Source organism: Typopeltis vanoorti, chromosome 26 (genome assembly GCF_054136105.1).
Source record: "Typopeltis vanoorti isolate ZY-2024b chromosome 26, IOZ_Tvanoo_1.0, whole genome shotgun sequence".
Lineage (NCBI taxonomy): Eukaryota > Metazoa > Arthropoda > Arachnida > Uropygi > Thelyphonidae > Typopeltis > Typopeltis vanoorti.
In genome coordinates this window covers 27,841,357-27,866,809 of record NC_143574.1, presented here as the reverse complement: position 1 = coordinate 27,866,809, position 25,453 = coordinate 27,841,357, and the positions used below count along the sequence as shown (strand labels likewise).

The following is a 25,453-nucleotide window of genomic DNA, read 5'->3' as shown; positions in this document are numbered from 1 at the left end:
TAATAGTAGTGTACGACATGAACTGTTAACTCATGTAAATGGAACAAAACAATATTGTGCGAATTTGTTTGCTAGTAAACAAAAATCCAACTTTTCTATTTTTAAGGCATTCAGGCTGTTTTTAGTACGGTTTCAATCTAAAATGAAACAGTTACTTTATTATTCATTTTATAATTTTTACTTGATGATTTATATTTTGTCTTACGTTTCTTAAAAAAACCATTTTTAATATTTAAACGTTTAACGTTCCACATTACCTAACCAATACAAAAAATGTCAATATTTCAATAGAGTTTTTTCCTCTGTACATTTTTGACAATCCATAACATATGTATCTTTGTCCCAATACTTTCAACAAATCTTCGTTTATCTCATAAGAGCATACATTTCTAAAATTAGCATTACAGCTTATTCACAAAACATCTTCAAAGGATACACAGTTACATAGAGGCTATGTATTACACAATGGCTTTTTATTTAAGCGAACTGTATAAAAGAAACTCCTACGACTCCAGGGATCGTTCACCTTCTAAATGGTTCTTCTTTGTATGGTATCTCTCGTTGTCATCCACTTTTGGTTAAATATCATTTCTGTCCATGCCCAACTAGCAAATACCGTTCTTACAAACTCGGAAAACATATTTCATGCGTGATATATGAAGCTTTCTTAATATAACAACAAACGAATACTAAAGGAACTACTTAGACCGAATCTTAGGAGTTGTTTAAATTTTGTAACTAAATATGGACTCTAAGATTGTTTATCTGCACTTTCGTTCCATTCTCTATAAGCCAAACGAGTGTGTCCACATCCTGAATACGCATTACTGGAGCTTTTCACTTTCCAGAGGAGTAATGTTCCACGATGTTGGAGCACACCATGGGTTCAGTACTATAGTCTTCCCCGTCGACTATCAACGACCTTCCCACCACACTAGTGGGTCCGAACAAAGGTAGATTAGGATCAGTGAAGAAGTATCGTGCTATCTGTTGTTTGCTGTTCTGGATGCCATATGGAGGAATGTCAATGAAACCTAGCTTGCCCGAGTTGTCTCCTAACATACATCTCGTAGCTGCCTTTCCTGCACAGTGACACGTATACACGGAATCAACGCTTACGTTATATGGATTATACGGGGCCCCAGCTTGCTCACAACTGGAAATACTAAGCTGTTGTCCTGTTGGCACAGCTCGTTCATGTACTCTCCAAGGATGGTTGTAAGTTTTCTTATTACCTGGGTCGGTAGGATAGGAAAGTTCTATATAGACAGAAGTGTCGCTGTTCACATTATCCCTATCCTGGCGCAGAATTATTTGACCTTGCACTGGAAGGTCAAAGGTTGCAAAAGCCGTAATGATTCGGTGGCCGTTCATTTCGATATTCGCACAAGACAGTGGCCGACCATCTGGATAGTAGATCACAACTGCTTTACCCATGACGCTGTGAACTCCAAAAAGGGTTAACTGAGGATCGTAAATCTGAGCGAAGTGCTTCTCTTTTTCGTGAAGCGTTCCGTACTTTCCACTAAGATCTCCGACAGCGTACTGATCGGCACTTCCTTTCCCTGGTGAAGGCACTCCATCTGGAACAATCTTCAGAGGATTGTATATGATTCCCCGAACATTTGGACAAACCTCCGACTTGTCTCCGCGGAATATCAACGGCAGCTCATCCACGCCAAAACTGTACGCTTTCTTATTGATATCACTCAGATTGATGGTTACAAGCGTGGGATCATAGGGAGACTCTTGTCGGAACGAAATCTCACCCGACACTTCAGTTTCAAATTTTGCCACAGCCTGCTTAGGTTCAATAGGGAAGACGCGACCACACGCCAGAACCTGACTTGGATCAATGTCTGAAAACACAACTACATAGAGAGTACCCGTGATGCTTTCCATCGATGCAGCATTGGACAGAGTGTAATAGGTGCGACCGGTGATTGCATGAGGAGCTCGGCCTACGGCCACGTATCCGATCGTTTCCGAGAGTTGAATCAGTGGAGTCGACTGAAGGTTTTCGCACCGACTGATGACATTGTTGAAGGTGACATCCAACTCTTCAGGTTCAGCTGTCTGCACAATAGCCCACCTATGGATGGAATCTCGGCGCGTGCCATTCAAATAATACAATTGGGATAAGATGGAAAGCCCGAAATTGCTTTGACGAATCACCACTTCACCTCCTAAGGGAGTGAAGAGTCGAGCCTGATAGGTCCGGATTCGGCTGATGGGTTGGATGACACCACATGCTAATCTTCCAGTTTCAGCGCTTCTTAACACTAGAGTTCGGCCAAGTACCGAATGGGGGCCGGTGATCTTCAAACTGGAAGTAACCACAAGATCTTGTCCTGATGTCAGATGGCCGTGAGCAGAGGTTAAGTCCACAAACCTGTAAAGGGTAACAACAGACATTTATGCATTTTTATGGTAGTGAGATAGCAGTCAGTGAGAGGAAAATACAAATATCAGAATACATATTTTATTTCTCAGGCTATGAGCGAACAAATGGCTCATAGGATCAAACCATATTATTATTATTACCGGTAGTATAAGTGCAGGTTGTAATGTCTCATACTAATACACTTATTGCGTATTTTTAGGTTGCAAGTATTCTCTAAAATTTGTATCTTCACTATATTTCTATATTACATAAACGCAGAACCACAATAGGCCAGACCGACAAGTTATTTTGACATAATGTTGTTTATAAGTTTGACTGTCCTTCATGATGCAATATTAGTTCTACCATTCGTTCTATAAAATCACGCCTTATTGAACATTATCTAGATTAAATGCCACCACTAAAAAAAAAGAAAAAAAAGACGCAAACAAATTCACAGTAGCAACAGAAAAAAAAAAAAATTCCGCCACTACATACGATACAAGTCAAACATGCCCCTCAAATTTGAAAAGGTCACTATTATTGATCACTTAAAACATTCTTTACGCCCTAGACGGGATTTTCGAACCTAGGGCTTACCAACCAAGGAAACCTAAGTGAGCTACGGAAGCTTCTTCCGTATATAAAAGAACTGTCTGTTAACGAGATGCGTACAATGTGGTGTGGTGTTATCATCCATAAAAATGAATTCTTCGCCTACAGCACCAGCAATTTAAAAATAATTATAATTTATTCTCTTGGATTGTTTTTTCTCGTTATATTGATCCCAATGTGTAATATATCAGCTTTCACCCTCGAAACTTGTGTTAAGCTTGTCTAAAAATAATAACAATCATAAAATAAAAATGAGCTAAGCTTGTTTTGGTGAATACTTACAGACGTCCTACTTTATCTTCGCTGCAGGGTTTCTCTGTGCCGGGGATGGCTGGAAATTCGTGAACTTTCCATCGAAATTGTTCCCCGTATGTTCCTCCTCGTAAGAAAACTCTGATACTTGTTCCCTTTCCAGACGGATCTTGCACAAACTCCACCGTACCCGACAGTCCTCCAGAGTTTATCGTGGCCACCAATCCACTGCTTGTTGTCACCTGCTGACCTCCTATATATCACACAGAACTTACTTATTCTGATAATATATATATATATATATATATATATACTTTCTTAATAATAAGAATTAATAATTCTTATTAATTTAATAATAATTTTGAATACTTCACCTTAAAAAAAGAATTTTTTTTAATCTGCGCACTTATTATTATTATTATATGTAATACCTTTATTGAAGTCGAACTAATCAATAGGGGATATTCTACATCACACAACTCCCTCGTCTACACGATTTAATCCACCATCTAAAACCTACCCAACATACTTCAAATTAATACTACATAATCCACATTACACGCATTCTACAGCAAAATTTCATACAAAGATTCTCTTCGTTGTCATGACGACAACTGAAAACTCAGTTTTTTTTTTTTTTTTGCTTTTTTTTTTTCAATTTAATTTTGCTTTCATATTTTGAATAAATCTTTGTTCTCGTTTTATATTTGTATTTTATAAATATGATTAAGAAAATATTTTCTTGTCCTTAATATATCTTCTTAATAATATATCATTTTTTATAATTTCAAATTCAATTACTTTGCAACTTCATATATAAAATTAAATCAACAATCGAAGAACTATAAACACACTCATTAGCAGCTGATGCTTAACGCAATTATGTAGTATTATGCTGACAAGTAAATTACATGTTACGTTTATGTAACATGTAATTTTACATAAATAAAGTTCTAAAAGAATACAACCAGAGTGATAATACTTCTGCTTTATTTGTAGCACGCTGTTCTACTGCAATGGCTACCAACTCCATTCCTCGACTTGCTTCTAAAAACATATAAAAACGCGATCAATTTCTGGTCAACATTCGAATACTCTTCACTTTAGAATTATCAATCTCCTCTTTCTAAACATACACACGTAACCACAGTAAGAAGATTTTTAATAAGTAAATATTTCATCATCGGACTTCTTTAGTGTTAATGCAAACAATACTAGGAATTACATACAGTTACTGCGCATGCTTACAATGGAATCCCTCTTGCGTGCAGTAGCGTGTTATAGAATTAAATTAAAATATAACTAAAAAAAAACATTCATATGAATGAAAAAAATTCGTCCTATGGTACTTAGAACGAAATATTTACTTATTAAAATTAATTACAGACCTGTACTTATATGCGACAATACGATGATATAAAATATAAAAGTAAAAAAAAAAAAGTAATCAATTTTTTAGGTGCCTTTTAATCCAAAAGACATTTTAATCGAAAATCGTAAATGATTTTTTTGGTCTATTATGATATTATTAGCGCACTTCAGTAGTAAGCTATTACCGCAGGACTGAAGTAGGTAGAAACTATGTTCATACACAACAGCAGGGCGCCGAGAGAGATAAAATTTGACCTATATTGTAAAGTTTAACGTAAGTTAATTTAAGTAACTTGATTGAAGTACACATTTATACTAAATATCAGTCTGTATATTTTGTAGCTGCTTTATGTGGATTTAACCACTGTAATTAGTATAAGATGTTTTTGCGTGTTTCTAGAACATTAAAAATAATTAATTAATAATAATAATACAAAAGTCTCTACTTGGAAAAACTGTCGTAGTCCGTAGCTTCTTCCGCAGTGAAATCATGTGCACACTCTGTCCAAAAAAAACCGAACTTTTTGAAAATAGAAGAAACTAGTGGCGCCACCTGTTGTATGTTTCGTTGTCGAAAGCTGCAACCTTCATTAGTGTTGTGTCAACTGTTTATGACATTTGTTTCATTAGAAGCCGAATTATAGTGTCAAGAGTGACAGTGTGTTTGGACGAACGGTCGGTCGTCACGATATTCATGCCGTACGCGACGAATTCTCGCTATCAATCGCTTCAAAACTTGGAGATAAAACTCACCATTGACCGTTTGGCCAGGCGGAACGAATTCTTTGTGGATAATGCCTTTGGAATCATAGAAACAAATCAGCATTGTCTTTGCTTTTGACTTCTCCAAGCGACTTTTTTTTCGGATGCCTCTCTTCTGGTGGTCTCCACTGAGCACTCTGACGCTTTGTTTTGGACTCATACTCAAAATACTACGTTTCGTCAGCAGTAACGATCATTTCAAGGAAGTTTGAGTCCTTACGAGCGGTTTTAATGAGGTCCTTGCAGTGTTCAATTCGATACATTTTTTGGTCGTCGGTCAACTTGTGGGGAACAAATCGCGAATTCAATTTACGAAGGCCGAAACTCTCGTTCAAAATGTTGTGCACAGTCGATTTTGGAATCCCCAATTCATAATCAATCAATCTCACGGACGATTTCGGGTTTTCTTTGATTAAATCACTCACTTTTTGGATGTTAACTTTGCTCAGTCCAGTTTTTGGACGGTCCGGTTTTTCGTCGTTCTCAAGTGTCTCACGACCACTTTGAAATCGCTTAAACCCCTCATAAACTTGAGTACGGGATAAGCATTCATCATCGTATGCTTTTTGAAGCATTTGATGCGTTTAGGTAAAACGTTTTCCAAGTTTAACAGAAAAGTCAATCGCAGCTCTGTTTGAAACTCATTTTCCGACCGTTCGTCAAAACACAGTCACTCTTGGGCACTATAACTCGACTTCTAATGAAACAAATGTCATAAACAGTTGACACAACACTAATGAAGGTTGCCGCTTTCGACAATAAAAAGATACAGCAGGTGGCGCCACTAGTTTCTTTTATTTTCTAAAAGTTCGGTTTCTTTTTGGACAGAGGATGTATAGAACTGTTTAATTTCGATAGTTATAATTTATTCATATTATTTTCCAAAAAAAAACATAACAACTTCAGATTGCTAACTTTATTGAGATTTACTACAATAACTTTTTTTTTTTTTTTACGTATTTGTCTCGAGAAACTAGACATCAAAATAAAGACTGTGCTGTGACCTCGGCAAGGGGTGTTCTTACAATGAATGCTGATCAAGGAGTGACCAAAGTCTCCAGTAACCATTTCGTAAAGTAGTTATCCGCTAAAAAAAAACAAGGGAGGAAAACGGTTTGAGATTCTATTGCAGATTACTGATCGTAACATTGTTTTGTTTTAAGGGCACAAAAAAAGAACTGAACAATACACAGTGGTGACAGTTCATGTTACAACATGGGCAGCTCGATTACTGCTATATTGGCCGAGGGATTTCCTTGTTTTTTACTAGGAAACGAGGAGGCGGTTATTGAAGACCTTGACCAACTTTGAGTTATACACACATAAAATAGCTTCCATGTATGGATGCCAAAACCACTCCGCTACATGTAAGACAAAGGGGAAGGGATATGGTGTAGGTCCGTTAAGAGTTGAAAGAGGTTCAGCTCGATTGTAAAATCTATTCTTTTTTTTCCCTCCTAATTTTGAATCAGAGGTTATCCTATTAGGATTTACACGCACCACAAACGAATGCCCAAGGTAGTGATGAAAAATCTGTGTAAACCGTGTGGGCAAAGGATATTTAATATTCTGAACTTTATGGTTAACCTACTGCAGATGGTGTTAAAATAATAATTAGCATCCTAAGGTTGTTATTTCTGCTTGGAAAAAACCGGTGCTTTTTTTTTAAAATGTTGGCACACGATCAAGTAAATGTTTGAATGTGTGGGTACCAGTAGATACACATAACACGAATATCGATTAATTTGAAGATAAACAAATATGCGTAAAGTGCACTGTAAAAATTAATTTTTTGAAAGAAAAACTGTTAAACTTGACTGAGTTTAAAATTTAGTCATTTTTAGGTTTAGACGCTGTTCGATTTTTTAAGCATTCCCACATTTTCCATGAAGGCCGCGGATTGGATAGTGTCATCGCAACAAAATGACTCACATTATAAATCACTTGATTTTTGTTATAATAATTAAAAAAATACATCATTTTCAACTTTTATTACATGAGAAACACGATGATGACTTTTCTTACATATTTATACGTGAAAATATTTTTAAAATCGATTCCATAAAAAATATTTTACATAGTTCTATGTTGAACGAGAACCTTCTTAGACCTAAACTGGTTTGTTTGTCAAAACACAATTCTGATTAAGGTAATTATAAAATCTTCATTAATCATTATATAAATTACTTTTAAAATAACTATTGGAAGTCAGATTTGTTCAAATAAAAGCCATCCCCACATACCAAAATCAAGATCTTCATAAGAAAACTTTTGTGTAATTACTCGTAAGAGAGGAGACAGACTTTAGTTTCTCAGCATGTTGATGAGTGGCATGAAGCGCATGTTTCGTAATTTAACCAAGTGCATAGATTGAGAAACTGGCTCATGGCACAAGTTCTCATGCTACAACATCAGCAAAAGTTCAGTCAAGGTGGATGCACACATATGAACTGTCCTATGTGGTAGAGAGAGAATTTTTTGCACACTGCCTGAAAGTAGGAAGAAGACAGCTACAGTGCTCGAAGTAGAGAAAATTGTAAAGAAAAGAAATTTTTTCGATAGTAAAAAATCAACGAGTTTTACCACCAGAAATTTCTACAAAGAGTAACAATGATTATCGATGCTATTCATTGGCTTCAGTGCATACTATGATTTGTCTGTACCTTGAGCAAACTATATTATTCACTAAATACACCCCATGTCCAAAAAGAAACCGAACTTTTCGAAAATAGAAGAAACTAGTGGCGCCACCTGTTGTATCTTTTTCTTGTCGAAAGCGGCAACCTTCGTTAGTGTTGGATCAACTGTTTATGACATTTGTATCATTAGAAGCCGAGTTATATTGCCAAGAGTGACAGTGTGTTTTGGCGAACGATCGGGGATCACGATATTCATGCCGTCCTCGACGAATTTTCGCTATTAATTGCTTCAAAACTTGGAGATAAAACTCACCATTAACCGTTTTTGGCCAGGCGGAACGAATTCATTGTGAATAATGCCCTTGGAATCTAGAAACAAATCAGCATTGTCTTTGCTTTTGACTTCTCCAAGCGACTTTTTTTTCGGATGTCCCTCTTCTGGTGGTCTCCACTCAGCACTCTGTTTCGGGCTCATACTCAAAACATCAAAACACGTTTCGTCACCAGTAGAGATCGTTTCAAGGAAGTTTGAGTCCTTACGAGCGGTTTTAATGAGGTCCTTGTAGTGTTCAATTCGATTTTTTGGTCGTCGGTCAACTTGTGGGGAACAAATCGTGAATTCAATTTACTAAGGCCCAAACTCTCGATCAAAATATTGTGCACAGTTGATTTTGGAATCCTCAATTCATCTTCAATCAATCTCACGGACGATTTCGGGTTTTCTTGGATGAAATCACGCACTTTTTTGGATGTTAACTTCGCTCAGTACAGTTTTTGGACGGCTCGGCTTTTCGTCGTCCTCAAGCGTCTCACGACCCCATTGAAATCGCTTAAACCACTCGTAAACTTGAGTACGGGATAAGGATTCATCACCGTATGCTTTTTGAAGCATTTGATTCGTTTTGGTAAAACGTTTACCGAGTTTAACACAAAAGTCAATCGCAGCTCTGTTTGAAACTCATTTTCCGACCGTTCGTCAAAACACACTGTCACTCTTGGCACCATAACTCGGCTTCTAATGAAACAAATGTCATAAACAGTTGACGCAACACTAATGAAGGTTGCCGCTTTCGAAAACAAAAAGATACTATAGGTGGCGCCACTAGTTTCTTATATTTTCAAAAAGTTCAGTATCGTTTTGGACAGAGAGTGTTTATATGATTTTATTACCCATACACTGTACTAATGTACTACAGGTTGATCTACCAACCTGTCATGAATGAGTCAACATAAAAAAAAATAATCTTGAAATTAATAAAAACGTTGCTTAGGATGGTTGTTTCCAAGTCAATTTCTGCATAATCATCTTATTTCGGGGTCCTAGGAGAGTGCTTCATAAGGAAAGAGATTTAAGCATCTATCATGCCTAACTTCTATGTTTCTAGGCACATAAATACTTCACGTAGAGGAAAGCGTGTGAGTGTGTGTTTTCATTAACTGAATCCGTGGTTCACACAGTGCGAATATTAATTACAGTCAGTCCAGTCAAGAAATAAGGTCAACGATATAAGTCACAATGAATGCTGCTTGCAATTCAATGTAGATATCCTCCACGTTTCTCTCCGACTTCTATTTCCAGTTATTCAACTTCATCAACACTTCGCAAAAGTACGTAACTGAGTCACGAGAATGAGGTCGGTGATGTGTAGTAAGCCCACGATTCTACAAAACATACAAACGCACCCGCGCGAATGCAAATGTATTATTAGAATACACTTATTTCGAATCAATAGCCATCTTATTGCAGTTAATGAGATCATTCACTTGGATAGGAATTAAAGCGATCGAAGCGGCCCCAAAGTAAAATTGGAACTGTTAACTCAATCTAAGACTGGCTAACTCATCTCGCCTACAAAGGAAAAAACTTATGTCTTTGACGCGATTTCAAACTGGGTGTTCTAAACGAAATGGGTTTACACACACACACACACACACACACACAAACAAGCCAGTAACAACGTCAACTTGTCCATCCACATTCTACCACTTGATATATGCAACTGGAACTTATTAGCGTACCTCACGTCTATTTTAATCTGCTGATATCAATATACACTGATTCTTTTTCATGTGGCATACAAATAGAACTTAGTATTAACATAAAAACATAACATCCCCTTCTTAAACAAGCAAGCAAAACCATTTTATATATTATCCTATATTAAATCAATTAAATCTATTGTTGTATAGCTTAATATGCCATTCTGGTAGGCCGAGTGGATAATGACTCTGCTCTCGAACTAACAGGTTTGGATTCGAATTTCACTGTGCCGTGAATATTTGTGAAAGTGATAAACGAAATAAATGAGCATTTAAACATCTTAACCCAGTGGTAAATGACGGAGTGAGCGAAAACTTATTTGTATTTTACGGTGTTATGACCTCCGTACTTTGAAGGTCTGCATTCTTGTTAGTTTTTGCTTCTGTCCTAAGGCGTGGTGGGCGTGCCATCAAGTTGACGTCACTGATGTGGGTCAGGGAGGGCGTGAGGGATTGGATTGAAGCCAGATTTCTTAACGTTTGGGCTCCACAAGAACTAAAGATCCAAAACTGTCTGATGAACGTGGCAAGCCTTAAGACAGACTACCAGAAAAACTCATCTTGTGATTTGTGGTGCCAGAGAACGACAGTAATGCAAAGTATGTTTAAGGAACACGTTCTTAATCATTCTATTAGATATTTATTATTAAATTTATCAATAGTAAGGATTCATTCTGTCAATACAGGTCTGATTGGCCGACTGGTTAGCGTATCTGTTCTTCAACCAACAGGCTGTGGGTCTGACTCGTGCAGTAAGCATGGTAGGTGAATATCATTCCAAATGAACATGAGTTGTATGCCTCATTGGTGGTAGCATATTTCGGACTCTCAGAGTTTTATCCCCATTTCCCATAACATAAACCAGCCAGATACTTTCCTTAGTAATATGAGTGGCTCACTTGTCCGACAAGAAGACTAGCAAGCCGAAGTATTGCCCAAGGCATCCAATAAGTTTCCTCATTTTTCCAACCGCATTTTTTTTTTCTTATCCTGCAATCTCTGCTGCAAATGTTAAAAACATATTCTTTAATGAAACAAGCACTGTAAGCAGTTAAAAACGTGTAAAAGTGAGTTTTTTTTTATTTTACCATCCCTAGGGTATTAGCATTGTGTCATAAGAGCGTGGGCGAAAAAAAAAACAAAAAAAAACTAATAATAAACCGGATTTCAGTATTTCTCAGCTTGTAAAGCGAGGGTTAGAAGTCAGTGTCGGCTTCAGGTTATCCTGCTTACATACTGGCTGACCTTGGACACGTGCATCGGCAGCAGAAATGATGGCACACACTGAAGCCCCTGCAGATTAAACTCTCTCCAGACACAATAAATGTTAAGGGACTTCCAGACAGAATGCATTAAATAAAAACAAATATTAAAAAAAAAACCTCCGAAATTCCTGGATATGTCAGACCCCCCCCCTCATTTCGTATTATCTAATCAATACTCTCTGAATCTAGAATTATATATATATATATTTTTAAAAAAAAATTTTTTTTAATATTATTATTATTACTATTACTATTCGTGACACCTCCAAGGAGTCCAAAGACTCATCGCGGGAGGACACTCACTGTACAACACTCCGTCTCCACCACTACCGAGCCGCTACTAACAATCATCTACATCAGCGCCATCTACCGCCCACATTATCCCTCCAGACATTAAAATAAGCACTACCACACGTATTAACAACCAACAATGAAATCTATGTAAATAAAAATAATTTTTAATCTTTCATTTTTATTTAGGGGTGGGGATGATTTACATTTTTTTTACCTTACATTTCTTAATGTTATTTATTTCTAACTTAACAAAAATTAATAAATAAATACTGAATTTTTTGTCAATTTTCGTCAATGCCACTAAAGTTAATTTGATCCTATAATAATAAACATTCTGAATTGATAAAAAAAATCACGAAATTCCGCTTCGAAGCTATTATATGATGAGTTAAATTAAATCTCAGGCAAAAATACAAACGAAAAAAGTTTTTGTTTAATAATTGTTCATCACCAGATTCTTCACCTAATATCATTCAATCAAAGATAAGGCTGATCTCTAAGCATTAGTCAGTCTTCTCCTCCAACCTTTGTTTAGACGACCAAAGCAAATCTCCTACTATACCATAAACAGCTCACAGCATACCGCTTCTGATTCTTTGCTAGTAACACATCAGAAAACTCCCCAGCAATCTAGATACCAATAAATCTTCTCACAGATTTATTGGTATTGAGATGACCTCCTTTCTCACAGGTTCCTATTAATTAGCTTCTCATACACATTCTGTTTCTGTTATGTCTTTTATAATTGTTATTTTCATGGGTTTTGTTTCACTATGGCTACCCACCACCATCCCTGCACTCCACAAGCAGCTTGTCATGTAAGAACATGATATAATAGCAAAATACTAGGCTGAAATATTTTGCTGGATTCTTTGGCTTTTCTTAACTGTAGAAAGAATTTGTGTTGATCGTTTAAATTAGGGCACAGGAAACTGTTTAAAGTGAGGATCTTTTTTTCAGGGCAAAGTGTTTTTAGACAAGTAATACCAGTCTCGTGGATCTTTTCCTCACGTATAAGGCTTCATGCAAACACTAAATATATGTTGCGCATTTTTATCGTATTATTATTTTCGTACCATCATCTGAAGGATTGTAAATTCCTGTAGAAAGACTTGTATTTGGTGACAATATCTCAAAAACTGTTACATTAAAACTACAAATAATATTTCATCAAAAGCATGAGTCTCACGATATTGCTGACTTCAAGATGAAACAGATCTATGCAGTTAACCATATTTTGCCATGTTTTTTTGATAATTTTTTGCATAGTTTTCTGATGATGATGTCAAGAAAAGGATGTAGAATGATCTCCGCTACAGGTGGAGATCAATCCAGTTTAATCCGTTTGGGATCAAAGGTTGATGAACAAGGAATAAAAATAACTTCCCCGTATTAGGACATGGGATATGAAAATTGCAGTAGCAAAGAACAGAATATGCCTGAGTAATAACATACAGTGACTATGTCATGGCAATGCTTCATTAACGAGCTGGGATGGACGTGTTTGTGTTTATATTGTGTACAACATGACTAAAAAGAACAAGAAAATATGCTTCTTACCATGAATACTATTATTGGAAAGAATTCAGTACGTTTTGAGCTCACTCGATTGTTTGCGTCGTCAAGAATAAATCACTCCTATGTATTCGTGTAAAACGTACGCCATATTTAACGAGAGAGATTTAGGTGCGCCCTCTGCAGTCCTCGCTAAATAGACATTAAATATACAAACTTACAACGACTAACAGTTTGGACGTATATGCTTTTAGAGCGGTCTCCTGGAATTTGTTTCTTAAACTCACCATTGCTTCGCATTAATACTGGAACGAGTGTGTTCTGCCTCAAAAAGAAACTCATTATTATTTAGTGGCTGGGATGATTTACATTTTTTAAAATAATTAACAAGTTATAATGTGAGTTTAAGTTCTGGACAAGTGAACAAAGAATTATAAATGTATTATTATTATTATTATTATTATTATTATTATAAAGGATGATCCATCTTAATCATGAAATTGGATTTAATGATGTTCATTTTAATTCTGTATTTCTTTAAAACAAATCGCTAATTAAATCTATTTTTCTAAGCGACCAAAAGGTTACAATAAATTGCCTTGCTAGTGAACCTCTCAAAATCAGTTAACCGCGAGTATTGTAAAAGCCATTTTCTTTTTAAATTAACGTGTAATGGGAGAGAACACTCATAGATGAAAGGGAGAGAGGGACAGTTCGTTTTACTTAGAAAGTGGGTAAGCCATGCCAAATAATTAGATGTCAAAGGCCTCAATAAGTCAGTAGGACCAACACTCATTTTCATGGGACCAATACTCATGTATACGTGGCTAATGCCTACATTGACCTATTTCTAATTATCACCATGATTCGTACTTGACCGTAATAAATAAACTTTTGTTCTGGTTGTCTGTTTTATTCTACGCTCACAATTTCTGCATTCATTTGCTGGACTTAAAAAATTACAAATAAAATACCATCAGTATATTTCTGTGAATTGGGATGTCCTGTTATTGTACTCATACTCGTTTCTTTGTTTTTAGTATTCCAGTTAAGAAAGTAAAAGAAACTTGTTTAAGTAGTAGCAAAGTATTTAAACTTTTGTAGGTCAACCAGTACAGGATGTTAGCTGAGCTCCTTGTACAGGATGTCCCTCCTTACATTATAAAAATTGGTTGAGTCACGAACAGTGTTTTATGAGAAAAGAACGCTTTGGCTAATGCATACAAATATTGCAATTCTAACGTAAATGATTCTCAAGTCACGTGATATATTATGTTAAAAAGGTGTCAAAACAACTACTTTGATTTAATGAAAAACAACAAACAAACTCATCGTGGGCTTCGCTGTTTATTATAATACTTCTGGAACATTGCACAGCGTGCTCAACCTTGCAGTTCAAGTACTGAAAGTTTAAAAAAGAACTGACATCAGTCAATTCTTTTTTAAACTTGATTAAATTGGCATTATTATTATTATTATTTGACACCTCCAGGGAGTCCAAAGACTCGTCGAGAAAGAGTGTGCCAACAGCATCGAACGATTGGTCCCCTTCCAACTACTAACCGCGCTCAAACTTACTTAACTGAGCAATTAGTAGCAGAGGCTCTACCAATCGACCAACCTGATACAAACTGGGGTTAAGTAGTTAAATTAATTGCTATCAAATTAACCGAAAACAATTCATTTTAATCCAATATCCGATTAATTGTTTTAATCCAATTAACAATTTTCCCTTTTGCATGGTTGATTTCTTGACAGATTTCTATTAAAACAGTGATGTCGGGATGCTTCTGGAAATGCAGATATCGTCCACGGTAATAAGGAACTTCGATAATAAGGAACTTCTTCCCACTAATCGTTTTTCCTTAATCGTTTTTCCTTCCCACTAATCGTTGTTACCAATCACCCCGAAGTGATTGGTAACATTTGTTTTTAATTCTTCGTCAAAAACAAAGTGATATTCAGTTATATTTCAATGCCTGAACTGACAGCTCTTGGAATTCTGTCCGAGTGGGAGTCGTAAAAATGTAATCATAGATTCATCTTCAATTTTAATATTGTCTATAAAGATAACGACATAGTAATCGCTTCTATTACTTGCTACGGATCGATTGTTGGCGCGGTTAGCCTAGTGGCTATGCACTTCGCAACCATATGTCTGGGAAAGCATATCCTGAGTTCAATTCTCATTGCCGACGTGAGGAGCTTAAGGATCTTTCTCAGACATAGCCAAGTTAGCCGGTCTTGGGAGTGGACAGCAGGGTTTTTCTCCTGGGTTTATCCAGGGTTTTTCCTCGCTAAAGAGGCAAACCAGCTCATGGACTACATGAATACGTCCAAGCCATTATGACTGTTCCGAGCCCTGAGAAAATTGGGGGGTTGGGGAAAGCAATGGTGAACCACCCTGTCAAAATCTCACCTGGAATATTTTGTGAGCAATGCCCACAAAGTCACCTACGGTCGGATACGATTGAAAAAGGAAAATCAGTCACTGATCAATTCCATATAACTGAGGCTGAGTGTACTGGAAAAAATACGAGATCGAAAACCGAACATTATATATTTTATTTGAATTAATATTAAGACATTCCAAATATTAATAAATAGACTTCGATCATATTATTATGCAACTGTGCGTCGTGTTATATCCTACTCACCAGACTAAATACAAAATTATTTTCGGTGGTGTTCTCGAAAATGCCCGAAGAATGAGAGTCAACGAAGCCTGTCTCCATTTACCTTTATGCGTTTACAAGTTAAGCAAGGACGCTTCCATGGCACTGTTCTCACCAAATAGCAACTGTCCTTTCTCGCACGTGCGCACAGATAAAGTACCACTTCCAGTAACCACTCATTCACTCACCGCATGAAAACATAAAGAACAATAGTTCTTTCTCTTTCTCCCCGTTTTCTTCAGGTCATCGTCTGATATTTAGTTCCACTAAGAAATTATTATTAAGAAAACTAGCGCTCTCCCCCAGATTCTGATTTTATGTATTTATATGCGTAGATGTACCCAAATGCTCTTCAAAGCACTGGAACGGTATGTATAAGTAAATACTTAAAAATGCCCACACCAAAGGTGATATTATCTATGGAAAAACCTGTTTATATCATGATAAAAGTGTTTGAGGACAATGCAAGAAAGTCAAAACAATATTGACATAGAATCGACAAAAAATAAATAAATAAATAAAAGAAAGAAAAGCGAAGAAGAATCAAGGGTAACATTCAGATGAAAGGTGATTATATGCCAATGGTGTTTCTGCAATTCTACCAGTGCTGGGATTTATTAACAGTTGTTCCCATCGTACTTTCCGGATAATACACACGACTGTTGAATCCCCTAACAGAAGCTTCGAAATGGCTTCATTTTCTCGATAGGTTTAAACAATAGATGGTAGTTTGAACTCTGATATATTGATTTGGGAGTTTCGTTGTAGGAAGGATATTAACTGTTTGGTATTGGTACAATCCCACATAGATCTGCAAGTCTCCAAGGCTACTGTTGATTGATCAAATTCCGAATCGGCTGCAACTATTTTGAATCAATGCTTTCTCTCTCTCTCTGATGATTAGTTACAATAATTATAGTTTTAAGACTTTCTCTCTTTTTGTTTATCATGTTAGCAGACGGTTATTTAACTACGTCCCAGTCATAATATCTGGTGATACATGAGTCTGTAGCGAACAACATATTTTACACCATATCTGTAAAATGGATAAACACGTATGCACAAAGCAACCGCATCCCTGAGGAAAATAAAACGTCATAGTCATCGTATGGAAAGTGACATACAAATATGTCATTTACTTCGCTTCAAAAATTAGAGTGAATTCCAAAGTACTGACAATTGGCCTAGAAAGCAAATAAGTCTATATAGATCGCAGATAAACAAAATACTGTAATACTCAGTGGGTTGTGAAACATTCGGATTTTATAGAACCATAAACGTTAGTGATCGGTTTCATTCTTTATACTTATTACATCATAATGAACCATTAATAAGCCATATCTTTAACACATTAGAATTACTTTACCATTTAGTTTTTAAGAGTACAGCTTCCAGATAAAATCGTGATTTTCCATAGACTGGAAGAATTAGTTATAATACGTTGTTCTAAGAGTTTATCAGAACTTTCCAGACCCCCTCTCCAGTTCAAAAACTAATTAATAGTATTATTGTATTATATACTTAGTATAACTAAATATCAATTAGCATCAGCTGAAGAACTGGTGTCCATGAAAATGTCTTTATGACATTCCAACCAATCGAAGATTGGATCCTTGTAGCACAATATGGGCGTAGGTAGGCAGGCAAGGGTTAGTTAATCTAGAAATCCACTCTGAGACTAAACGTGGAATTTTTTCACACCACTTCGGACTTCCAATAAGCCTGGTTGTTGAGTTCGTCTCACATATGATGATGAAACCATCTATCATCTATTATTACAAAAAAAAAAAAAGTAAAGCGTAGTCTTCAACACTTGATAACACAGATGATACAGGGGAAAATGTGAATAAAAGCTTTTATTTTTATACATCCTCTGTCCAAAAAAGAAACCGAACTTTTCGAAAATAGAAGAAACTAGTGGCGCCACCTGTTGTCGAAAGCAGAAACTTTCATTAGTGTTGTGTCAACTGTTTACGACATTTGTTTCATTAGAAGCCGAGTTATAGTGCCAAGAGTGACAGTGTGCTTTGACGAACGGTCGGAAAATGAGTTTCAAACACAGCTGCGATTGACTTTTGTGTTAAACTTGGTAAAAGGTTTACCGAAACGCATCAAATGCTTCCAAAAGCATACAGTGATGAATGCTTATCCCGTACTCAAGTTTACGAGTGGTTTAAGCGATTTCAAAGTGGTCGTGAGACGTTTGAGGACGACGAAATGCCGGGCTGTCCAAAAACTAGATTGAGCGAAGTTAATATCCAAAAAGTGCGTGATTTCATCAAAGAAAACCCGAAATCGTCCGTGAGATTGATTGAAGATGAATTGGGGATTCAAAATCAACTGTGCACAACATTTTGACCGAGGGTTTGGGCTTTCGTAAATCGAATCAATTTGTCCCCCACAGGTTGACCGACGACCAAAAAATGTATCGAATTGAACATTGCAAGGATATCATTAAAATCGCTCGTAAGGACTCAAACTTCCTTGAAACGATCGTTACTGGTGACGAAACGTGGTGTTTTGAGTACGAGCCCTCAACAAAGCGCCAGAGTGCTGAGTGGAGACCACCAGAAGAGGGGCATCCGAAAAAAAAGTCGCTTGGAGAAGTCAAAAGTAAAGACAATGCTGATTTGTTTCCACAATTCCAAGGGTATTATCCACAAAGAATTCGTTCCGCCTGGCCAAACGGTCAATGGTGAGTTTTATCTCGAAGTTTTGAAACGACTGATAGCGAGAATTCGTCGCGTACGGCATGAATATCGTGACGACCGACCGTTCGTCAAAACACACTGTCACTCTTGGCACTATAACTCGACTTCTAATGAAACAAATGTCATAAACCAGTTTATAATGAGCATGCGTTCACTTTATCTTGTGATGCAAATTTTGATCATGAGTGACATTTAGTAATTGTTACTGTAAACACACACAAAAAAGTTTATCTGCAAATAATTCATCTGATATCGATATACCCTATTTGCTTTCCATTATGATGGATTAAAGATGATGAATTACAAGAAGCTATGAAATAAATAGTACGAAATACAAAAGTCGGATTGTCACCAATACAATCTCTAACCCTAACGTTATAAGCTCTCTCTAGTGAGGGTAGTCGGAGTATATAAAGAATGTTTCTTAATCTTTTCTATATCTTCTTCTTCCCCTCCCCAGTTCTTTCCGCAAGGCTTTGTTTGTAGGGGAAAAAAAAAACAGCATAGAAAACAAACATGTGACATAATGAGGAACTCAAACAACGAAGATAAGACAGGAGAATGAGGAAGGCCGATTTTCACTCTATGCGGAAATTCATGTATTCACCTATTTTAATAATCTAGTTAGACACAATAGGACAAGACACTCTAACAAGTGTACTGATTTACTGGAAGAATAGAGTTGATTACAGTTTAACTTTCCGGTCAGTCTCACACTCTAATATGATAAAATAAATTTAATCAATTTTCTTAAGTTAATAAGCAATTGAAATGGAAAGTAATTAAACCCAGTAGGTCACTCAGTAATACGCTTTGTAAGTTGTCGACTGGTTCCGTATGGCTTTGCATCCGACAAAGTGAAAGATGTGTTTTAAACAAACATAGAGTGGATAAAATATGGCTAAGGGACTGGAGATTGAAAGAAGCCGATAATGAGCACATTATTGTTTTGAAAGAGCTGACTAAAATAAAAGAATATATTGATTACGAATATTTTTCTGTTAGAAAAAAGAGCTAATCCTGTGAGAAAATGAGTTCAAAGTAAGTATTACCCTCAAACAATATTTTTTTTAAAATTCTTCGGTATGTAATCCATATTACAAATAAAATATGAATATGAAATTTTAGATCCTTAATTAATTAATTTTTTTTTTATGATAAAAAATTATATAAAGCGTTATAGTATATTCAATGAACACTCTGTTAATTTTAAAATGCTTTTAATCAAGATTTGCTTATAATTAAATTAACAGGTTATTTTTTGTTATTAATTTCTTGTTATTTTTAACAAATTTTGGCGAATAACCATCAGAGCAACATAATTCTAGAGGGCGCTCGTGAAATTCACTTTTTTATATCATTGTTAAGTTAGGCTATTCAACAAATAATAAAATTATTTTACTTCGATCGTTTTAAGTTAAATTTAACTGGTATTATGATTTAATTTTTATTGAATAATAATAAATTTATCAAATTAATATAAATTACTAAGTTAAATTAATGCTGGTAGAATTAATTTAAATATAATTATTTTTTAATTAATGTATTATGTAAATTTTAATATTTTTTTCCCTTTCATTTTACTAAATACAGTTCGTAAATAATTTTCTTGCAAATTTCCTGTTATTTTCTGCAACCTACACTTTCTTCTTTGCCAAACGCTATTTATTTTTGCCAACAGAAACTTAAAATATCCAAAATACTTTCTGATTAGTGTAAAAAAATAACAAAAAAATATAAAATAAAAAAATAATTATTGGAAAGAAGAATCAGTAAACTCTTTTTAAAAATGTATTTGGATTTTTAGCGGAGTGTATTTTATCTTGACCTTTTAAGTTGGAGAAATCCTGGTAGAGTGTAACGCTATCATGAACACAAACAACGTTTTCTTATTTTTTTTATATTTTTTTTTTTATTGCTCCAGGTATCCGGGCACTAACCTCCGAGTCAAAAAATATAGGTCAAGAATGTAAAGGCAGGTAAACGAATAAACTCTAAACGTAAGTTGTTTCATAAGACGTACTATAGCCCAATTTACTGCTTGATAGGTAGCACTCGCATCGGCAATTGGAATACCTGTAAATATATATATTACGATCCCAATGAATGTGCTGCAGGCAAGGAGAGGCCGCTTCAAGGTGGCTGTCGTATCAGTGAATAAAATACTTTGGATAGAAAATAAAGTCCAAAATAAAAATACTATCATATTTTTAATGTTATTTATTTTCTAACATATTCTATATATATGTTATATATATATAAGGATAGAGTAAAGGATTTCACCCTCAATTTTCTTATTTCTGTGGATAATATACGTACAATATCCAATTCAACTTCCTGATAAATTAATTGTAACCAATGATTCATATTGTGTTAATATTTATTATTTTATGGCTAAATCAGTAAATAGTTTTTGCCTTTTGAGACTAAAATTGAGACTAAACTATACCAAGACACCTCCACCGCCAACCATGCAGTGTAGTTGGCTAGGCGTGTGGTGTAATATTTTGACGAGTGTTACATTAACCCAAAAGTTGTCTTTTATCGCAATTTTTAGCACATTATATACCCATTTCATAAAAGTAACATACACACATAACTTGATCAAGTGAACTCACATTTACATGTAAATAAACGAAGAATCAACGTGAAATGTACAGATAGTAAAAGAAAAAGTCACATATGGCGTCTTACCATCCATTTCCTGAAAAATTAAAAAAAAATTTTCGTTAATGGAAACTTTTAAAGTTAATGATTTTCCATTTAATTAATCTAAACTCCTAAGTAATGAGTTTAAACCTTGTAAAGGTATAGCATGTCCCTTAATATTTTTAAGTTAAATATTTTTCAAGACGGGCCATTTATCAAAATTCAAAAAATTATTTTTTAAATAGTGACAATTTATCTCAGGAATTTTTTTTACTTGTAGACTGTCGAAAATGGATTTTTAATGTTATGATATTACTGGAATAATTATGGGGTTTCAGTAAATATCTGATATTTATGTCATATAAGGTTTTCGTGAACTGATTTTATTATGGGAGCTACTGACCCATATTTGTTTAAGTTACCAGCAAGTTACGCCAGTTTCTCTATTCCAAATTGACAAAATCAATGAATAAAATCAATGAAATAATGCTAAAACGAAGTAAGTCCATCGACTGTTGAAAACAATAAACTGGTGATATAACTAATGTTACGTGCCACCTTCCTTGAAACGTTTAAGCAGTTTTTCCTTGTTCCAACCCTCATATTCAATCTTCAGTGTTAGACAGGTCATACGGAAATAAACGAAAAAAAAAAAAATCCTGTTTTACGAACTGCTGAATTTAAACTTCACTTCTGACAAGCTAATACGCTTCGATCAGATCTGGGAATTTCAGTACAAGCAAAAGGATTCTGGATTTGCACGAACACAAATGCCTGGATACTGAATCATCAATAATTCTCATTTCGAATCTTGAAAAATAAAGGGAGTAACCGGAGAAGTCGAGTAATTACCCCGACCAACATTTATTTATTTTTATTATTATTATTTTTTTTATCGGCTTGTTACCAGAATCAGCTAAGTTAGCACCCAATTTTACGCTAACTTTATTGAATGTAACAAAATTGCATTATTTTCATTGCTGCTTCTAGAATTTAAACAATTAAAAAAGATTTTAAATAATAATAATATATATAACGAAATATGTTATGCATTTACGTAATATTTATTTATCCTCGAAATATCCTGTGTCAGTATTCTTCTAAAAATTGATTTTAGGCTTACCTGAGCTGCACATCCATTGGATAACATAACGTTAATATTTAATTCAGAATTTACAACAAAATATTTTTCTAGTGACACCTATAATGTAACATTACATCTATAAAATATATTAATGTAACCTTTTATTCAGATCACGATATTCACATAAATATTATCTTGATATTAATCTGGCTTATTTGTAACCTGAATAAAACGTAACCTTAAATATATTTGACATAAGCAGACGTGAAGAGATATTGCTCAAAGCCTGCTTACGTAATGGTATAATTCAAAAACATCTAAAAGGTTGCTTATTTAAGAGAACGAATTTAATTGGCCAGCATATATGCTGGCCAATTAAATTTTAGCATCAGCTGCGTTGTATAATGTCATCATCGTTATTATTTTATTATGATAGTGTCTTATTACAAAGTTTAGCATAATTATGTAAATATTTAGAAAATATATATAATATTATAATTTAATTGATATATTACAAAATATTCTTGAAAGGTTACTGAATTATTTTAAAATTTAAATAATAAATTAAACGTAACATTCTTACACCTTTTACATATACTTAATTGATTATTATAAATAATGCAGTATTCCAAATTCCTCTTAAGGTTTTTGCCTTAAGGGAATAATTTGAGTCTCCGGGAAAATGTGTTCTCCGGCGCGGCCCGCTGAGGGGCTTTGTCGGTGAATGGTGAATGCTTTTCTTCGGAATTTGAGCGGTTCTGCTGGGGGGGGGGCGTGGTAGGTGGAAGGACACTGCTAAGATGGACGGTCTTTCGCCCACGATTGAGTGGCCCAGGGATCGTCCGAAATTTTGCTCCCGGTGAGGGGGGTGCTCAGGTAGATTTCGGGGGGTTTTCCCTGAGAGAGCATTTTGAGTCTCTAGTGAGGAAGTTCTCCGGCGGGGCCCTGTCGGTGGATGCTTTTTTCCTGGAATATGAGCAGTTCTGCTCAGTGGCGGGGTGCCCGTCATTGAGTGGAACCAACGCTGAATTGCACGGTCCTTCGGCCACTCGTAGGGAGTGGTCCGGGGGATCGCCTAATTTTTAGAGATGGCTTTACTTATTCTGTGGCCAATGAAGTTTTAACTGAGGCTCGGCTATTGTCGTTTCCCCGACACGACCAGAGCTTATAGCTCAATAAACCTCATCCATACATCTTCTACAGATAACGGGAATGTACAAATTTCAATAACTTTACAAATTATTACAAATACAATATATATTATTATGTTATGTTTTTTAGTACAGTAAGATGAAGAATTTTCGCTAAAATCAAACATCTCTCTCTCTCAAGCATTACTGATAAAGAATTCCAGTTAATTTTTCCAAGTAGAAAATGAGTTAACCCTAACTCCGGGATGTTTTTCTTTTTGTTCGTTTTTTTGTATTATCGAAAGTAGATGTACATAGGATGTGCAATTCACTGACACTTGGAAAACGGAGTTTGTAAGACTTCCTGGAAGGTTTTAAACCACTTAAGTAGGTCATCGATATTCCACCTTGCATAAACGGACAAAGGAAAGTATTTTTCTCGGTAGACAAATGTTAACGCTTGACGTAACTTTAATATGAATCCGGTAAAGAAACTTTTACTTACCTACTAGCAGAACTAAGAGTAGAAGACAGAGAGTAAAAATCACCACAAAATCCATAATAGACGGAGGACAAAGTTGTGTGCCCCAGTTAGGGCTGCCGTCTCCACATAAATAGGTCTAGCTTTCAGGCACTCGCTTACTTAAGTAGGTCCTGCGTAAGAACCTGTCGGACCAGAGGTAACTGGCCGTCTGTACTGCCTCTCTCTTTCGCGCACTCTCCACCCCCCCTGCTTTTCTCCTGAAGCTACCACCACTCCCTTGAGCGACAAACAACCCAGAGATAATTATAAAACCTATTACACTCGATATAATTCTTTCTTTAAGTTCGTATCTTTTGTGAAGACAATATTTCAAATGTTGATCATACCACGCAAAAGGAGTACTGATGAAGAAAGTCAAGGCAACAAAGTATATATATATACTTTGCAAGGCAACAAAAAAAAAAAATAAATAAATAAAAAAAAAAATAAATAAAAAAAAAAAAAAATATATATATATATATATATATATATATATGCATGCAAAAAAGTTAGTGTCCAAGTAATATTTAAAATTTATTTCGACTCAAAAAGTAGAATTTCACTATAAGTGTCTAATATTCAGGAGACTGCGTAGCTCGGTCGGTATGGACAAAGCCCTTTGGGTGGAAAGACCTAGGTTCGATGCTCGTCAGTTACGCTGCTTTATCTTGTATCTTTTGACTAACGATGAGTTAGCCGGTCCCACATGGTGGTAGAAGATTTTTTTCACCCGAAAACTCGGTTTTTTCGTCCCTCAAAACAGACAAACACACACGCGGATCTACAGTCATGAATACTTGCCCTTAGGGGATGCAGCAGGGGAGTGACGAGCCGGCTGTCCCTCATCCCTCAACCCATCCTGAGGGACGGATAAGAAGGATAGGACAGGATAAGCATTTAGGCAAATAGCTTGAATGTATTTAATATTTTGCTGTAAAAAAAGAAGAAAAATTGATCTAAAAAACTACAGAAAAATTTCTTCTTTCTTTCATTTTTTTTAAATTTAATTTATTTAATTCAATTTTGTGTGTGTGTAATTACAACTGGCTTGTAATCTGAATTTAGCTTTCAATAGACTATTTAAAATTTGGCAAATTTTGAACAAAAAAAAAAATTCGAAATTATTCAAGCATTTCGAATTATTCATTATTCGCAATATTTAGTCGACAAATCATGATAAAAAGTAAATAAATAAATACAAAAATAAATCAATAAAAATAAATTGAAAAGAAATATTATAACGATTCGAAATATTGAATTTCAAAATAACTGGTGTAGTCAAGAATCCCATAAAAACTTGCCTCAATTGGATTTTGAAAAACCCAAGTGGTTGAATTTTTCTCAAAACTATAATAGAGCGATTAATCATATTTGCACATCTTTTTCTTTTCATTTCATTTTTTTTAATATTCATAATAATAATGTTAAGCGATGTTTGATTATTTACTTATTCAAATAATTAATTACTATTTTGTATAATATTTTAGTTGAGAAGTTACTCCATAGATGGCGTCACCTCAGTACTGTCAAATAAAATATTTAGCT

At 35.2% G+C, this 25,453-nt stretch overlaps 1 protein-coding gene across 1 annotated transcript; it reads right to left on the bottom strand.

Moving 5' to 3' along the window:
• Window positions 1–252: 252 nt before the first annotated feature.
• Window positions 253–23,962, bottom strand: LOC150092436 (uncharacterized). Its single transcript, XM_090415097.1, has 3 exons — window positions 23,891–23,962; window positions 3,281–3,503; window positions 253–2,392 (listed from the first exon to the last, which is right to left on the bottom strand). Exons 1-3 carry the CDS (start codon window positions 23,943–23,945, stop codon window positions 838–840), a joined length of 1,833 nt encoding a protein of 610 aa, XP_090271223.1. The 5' UTR covers window positions 23,946–23,962; the 3' UTR covers window positions 253–837.
• Between the last annotated feature and the right edge of the window lie 1,491 nt (window positions 23,963–25,453).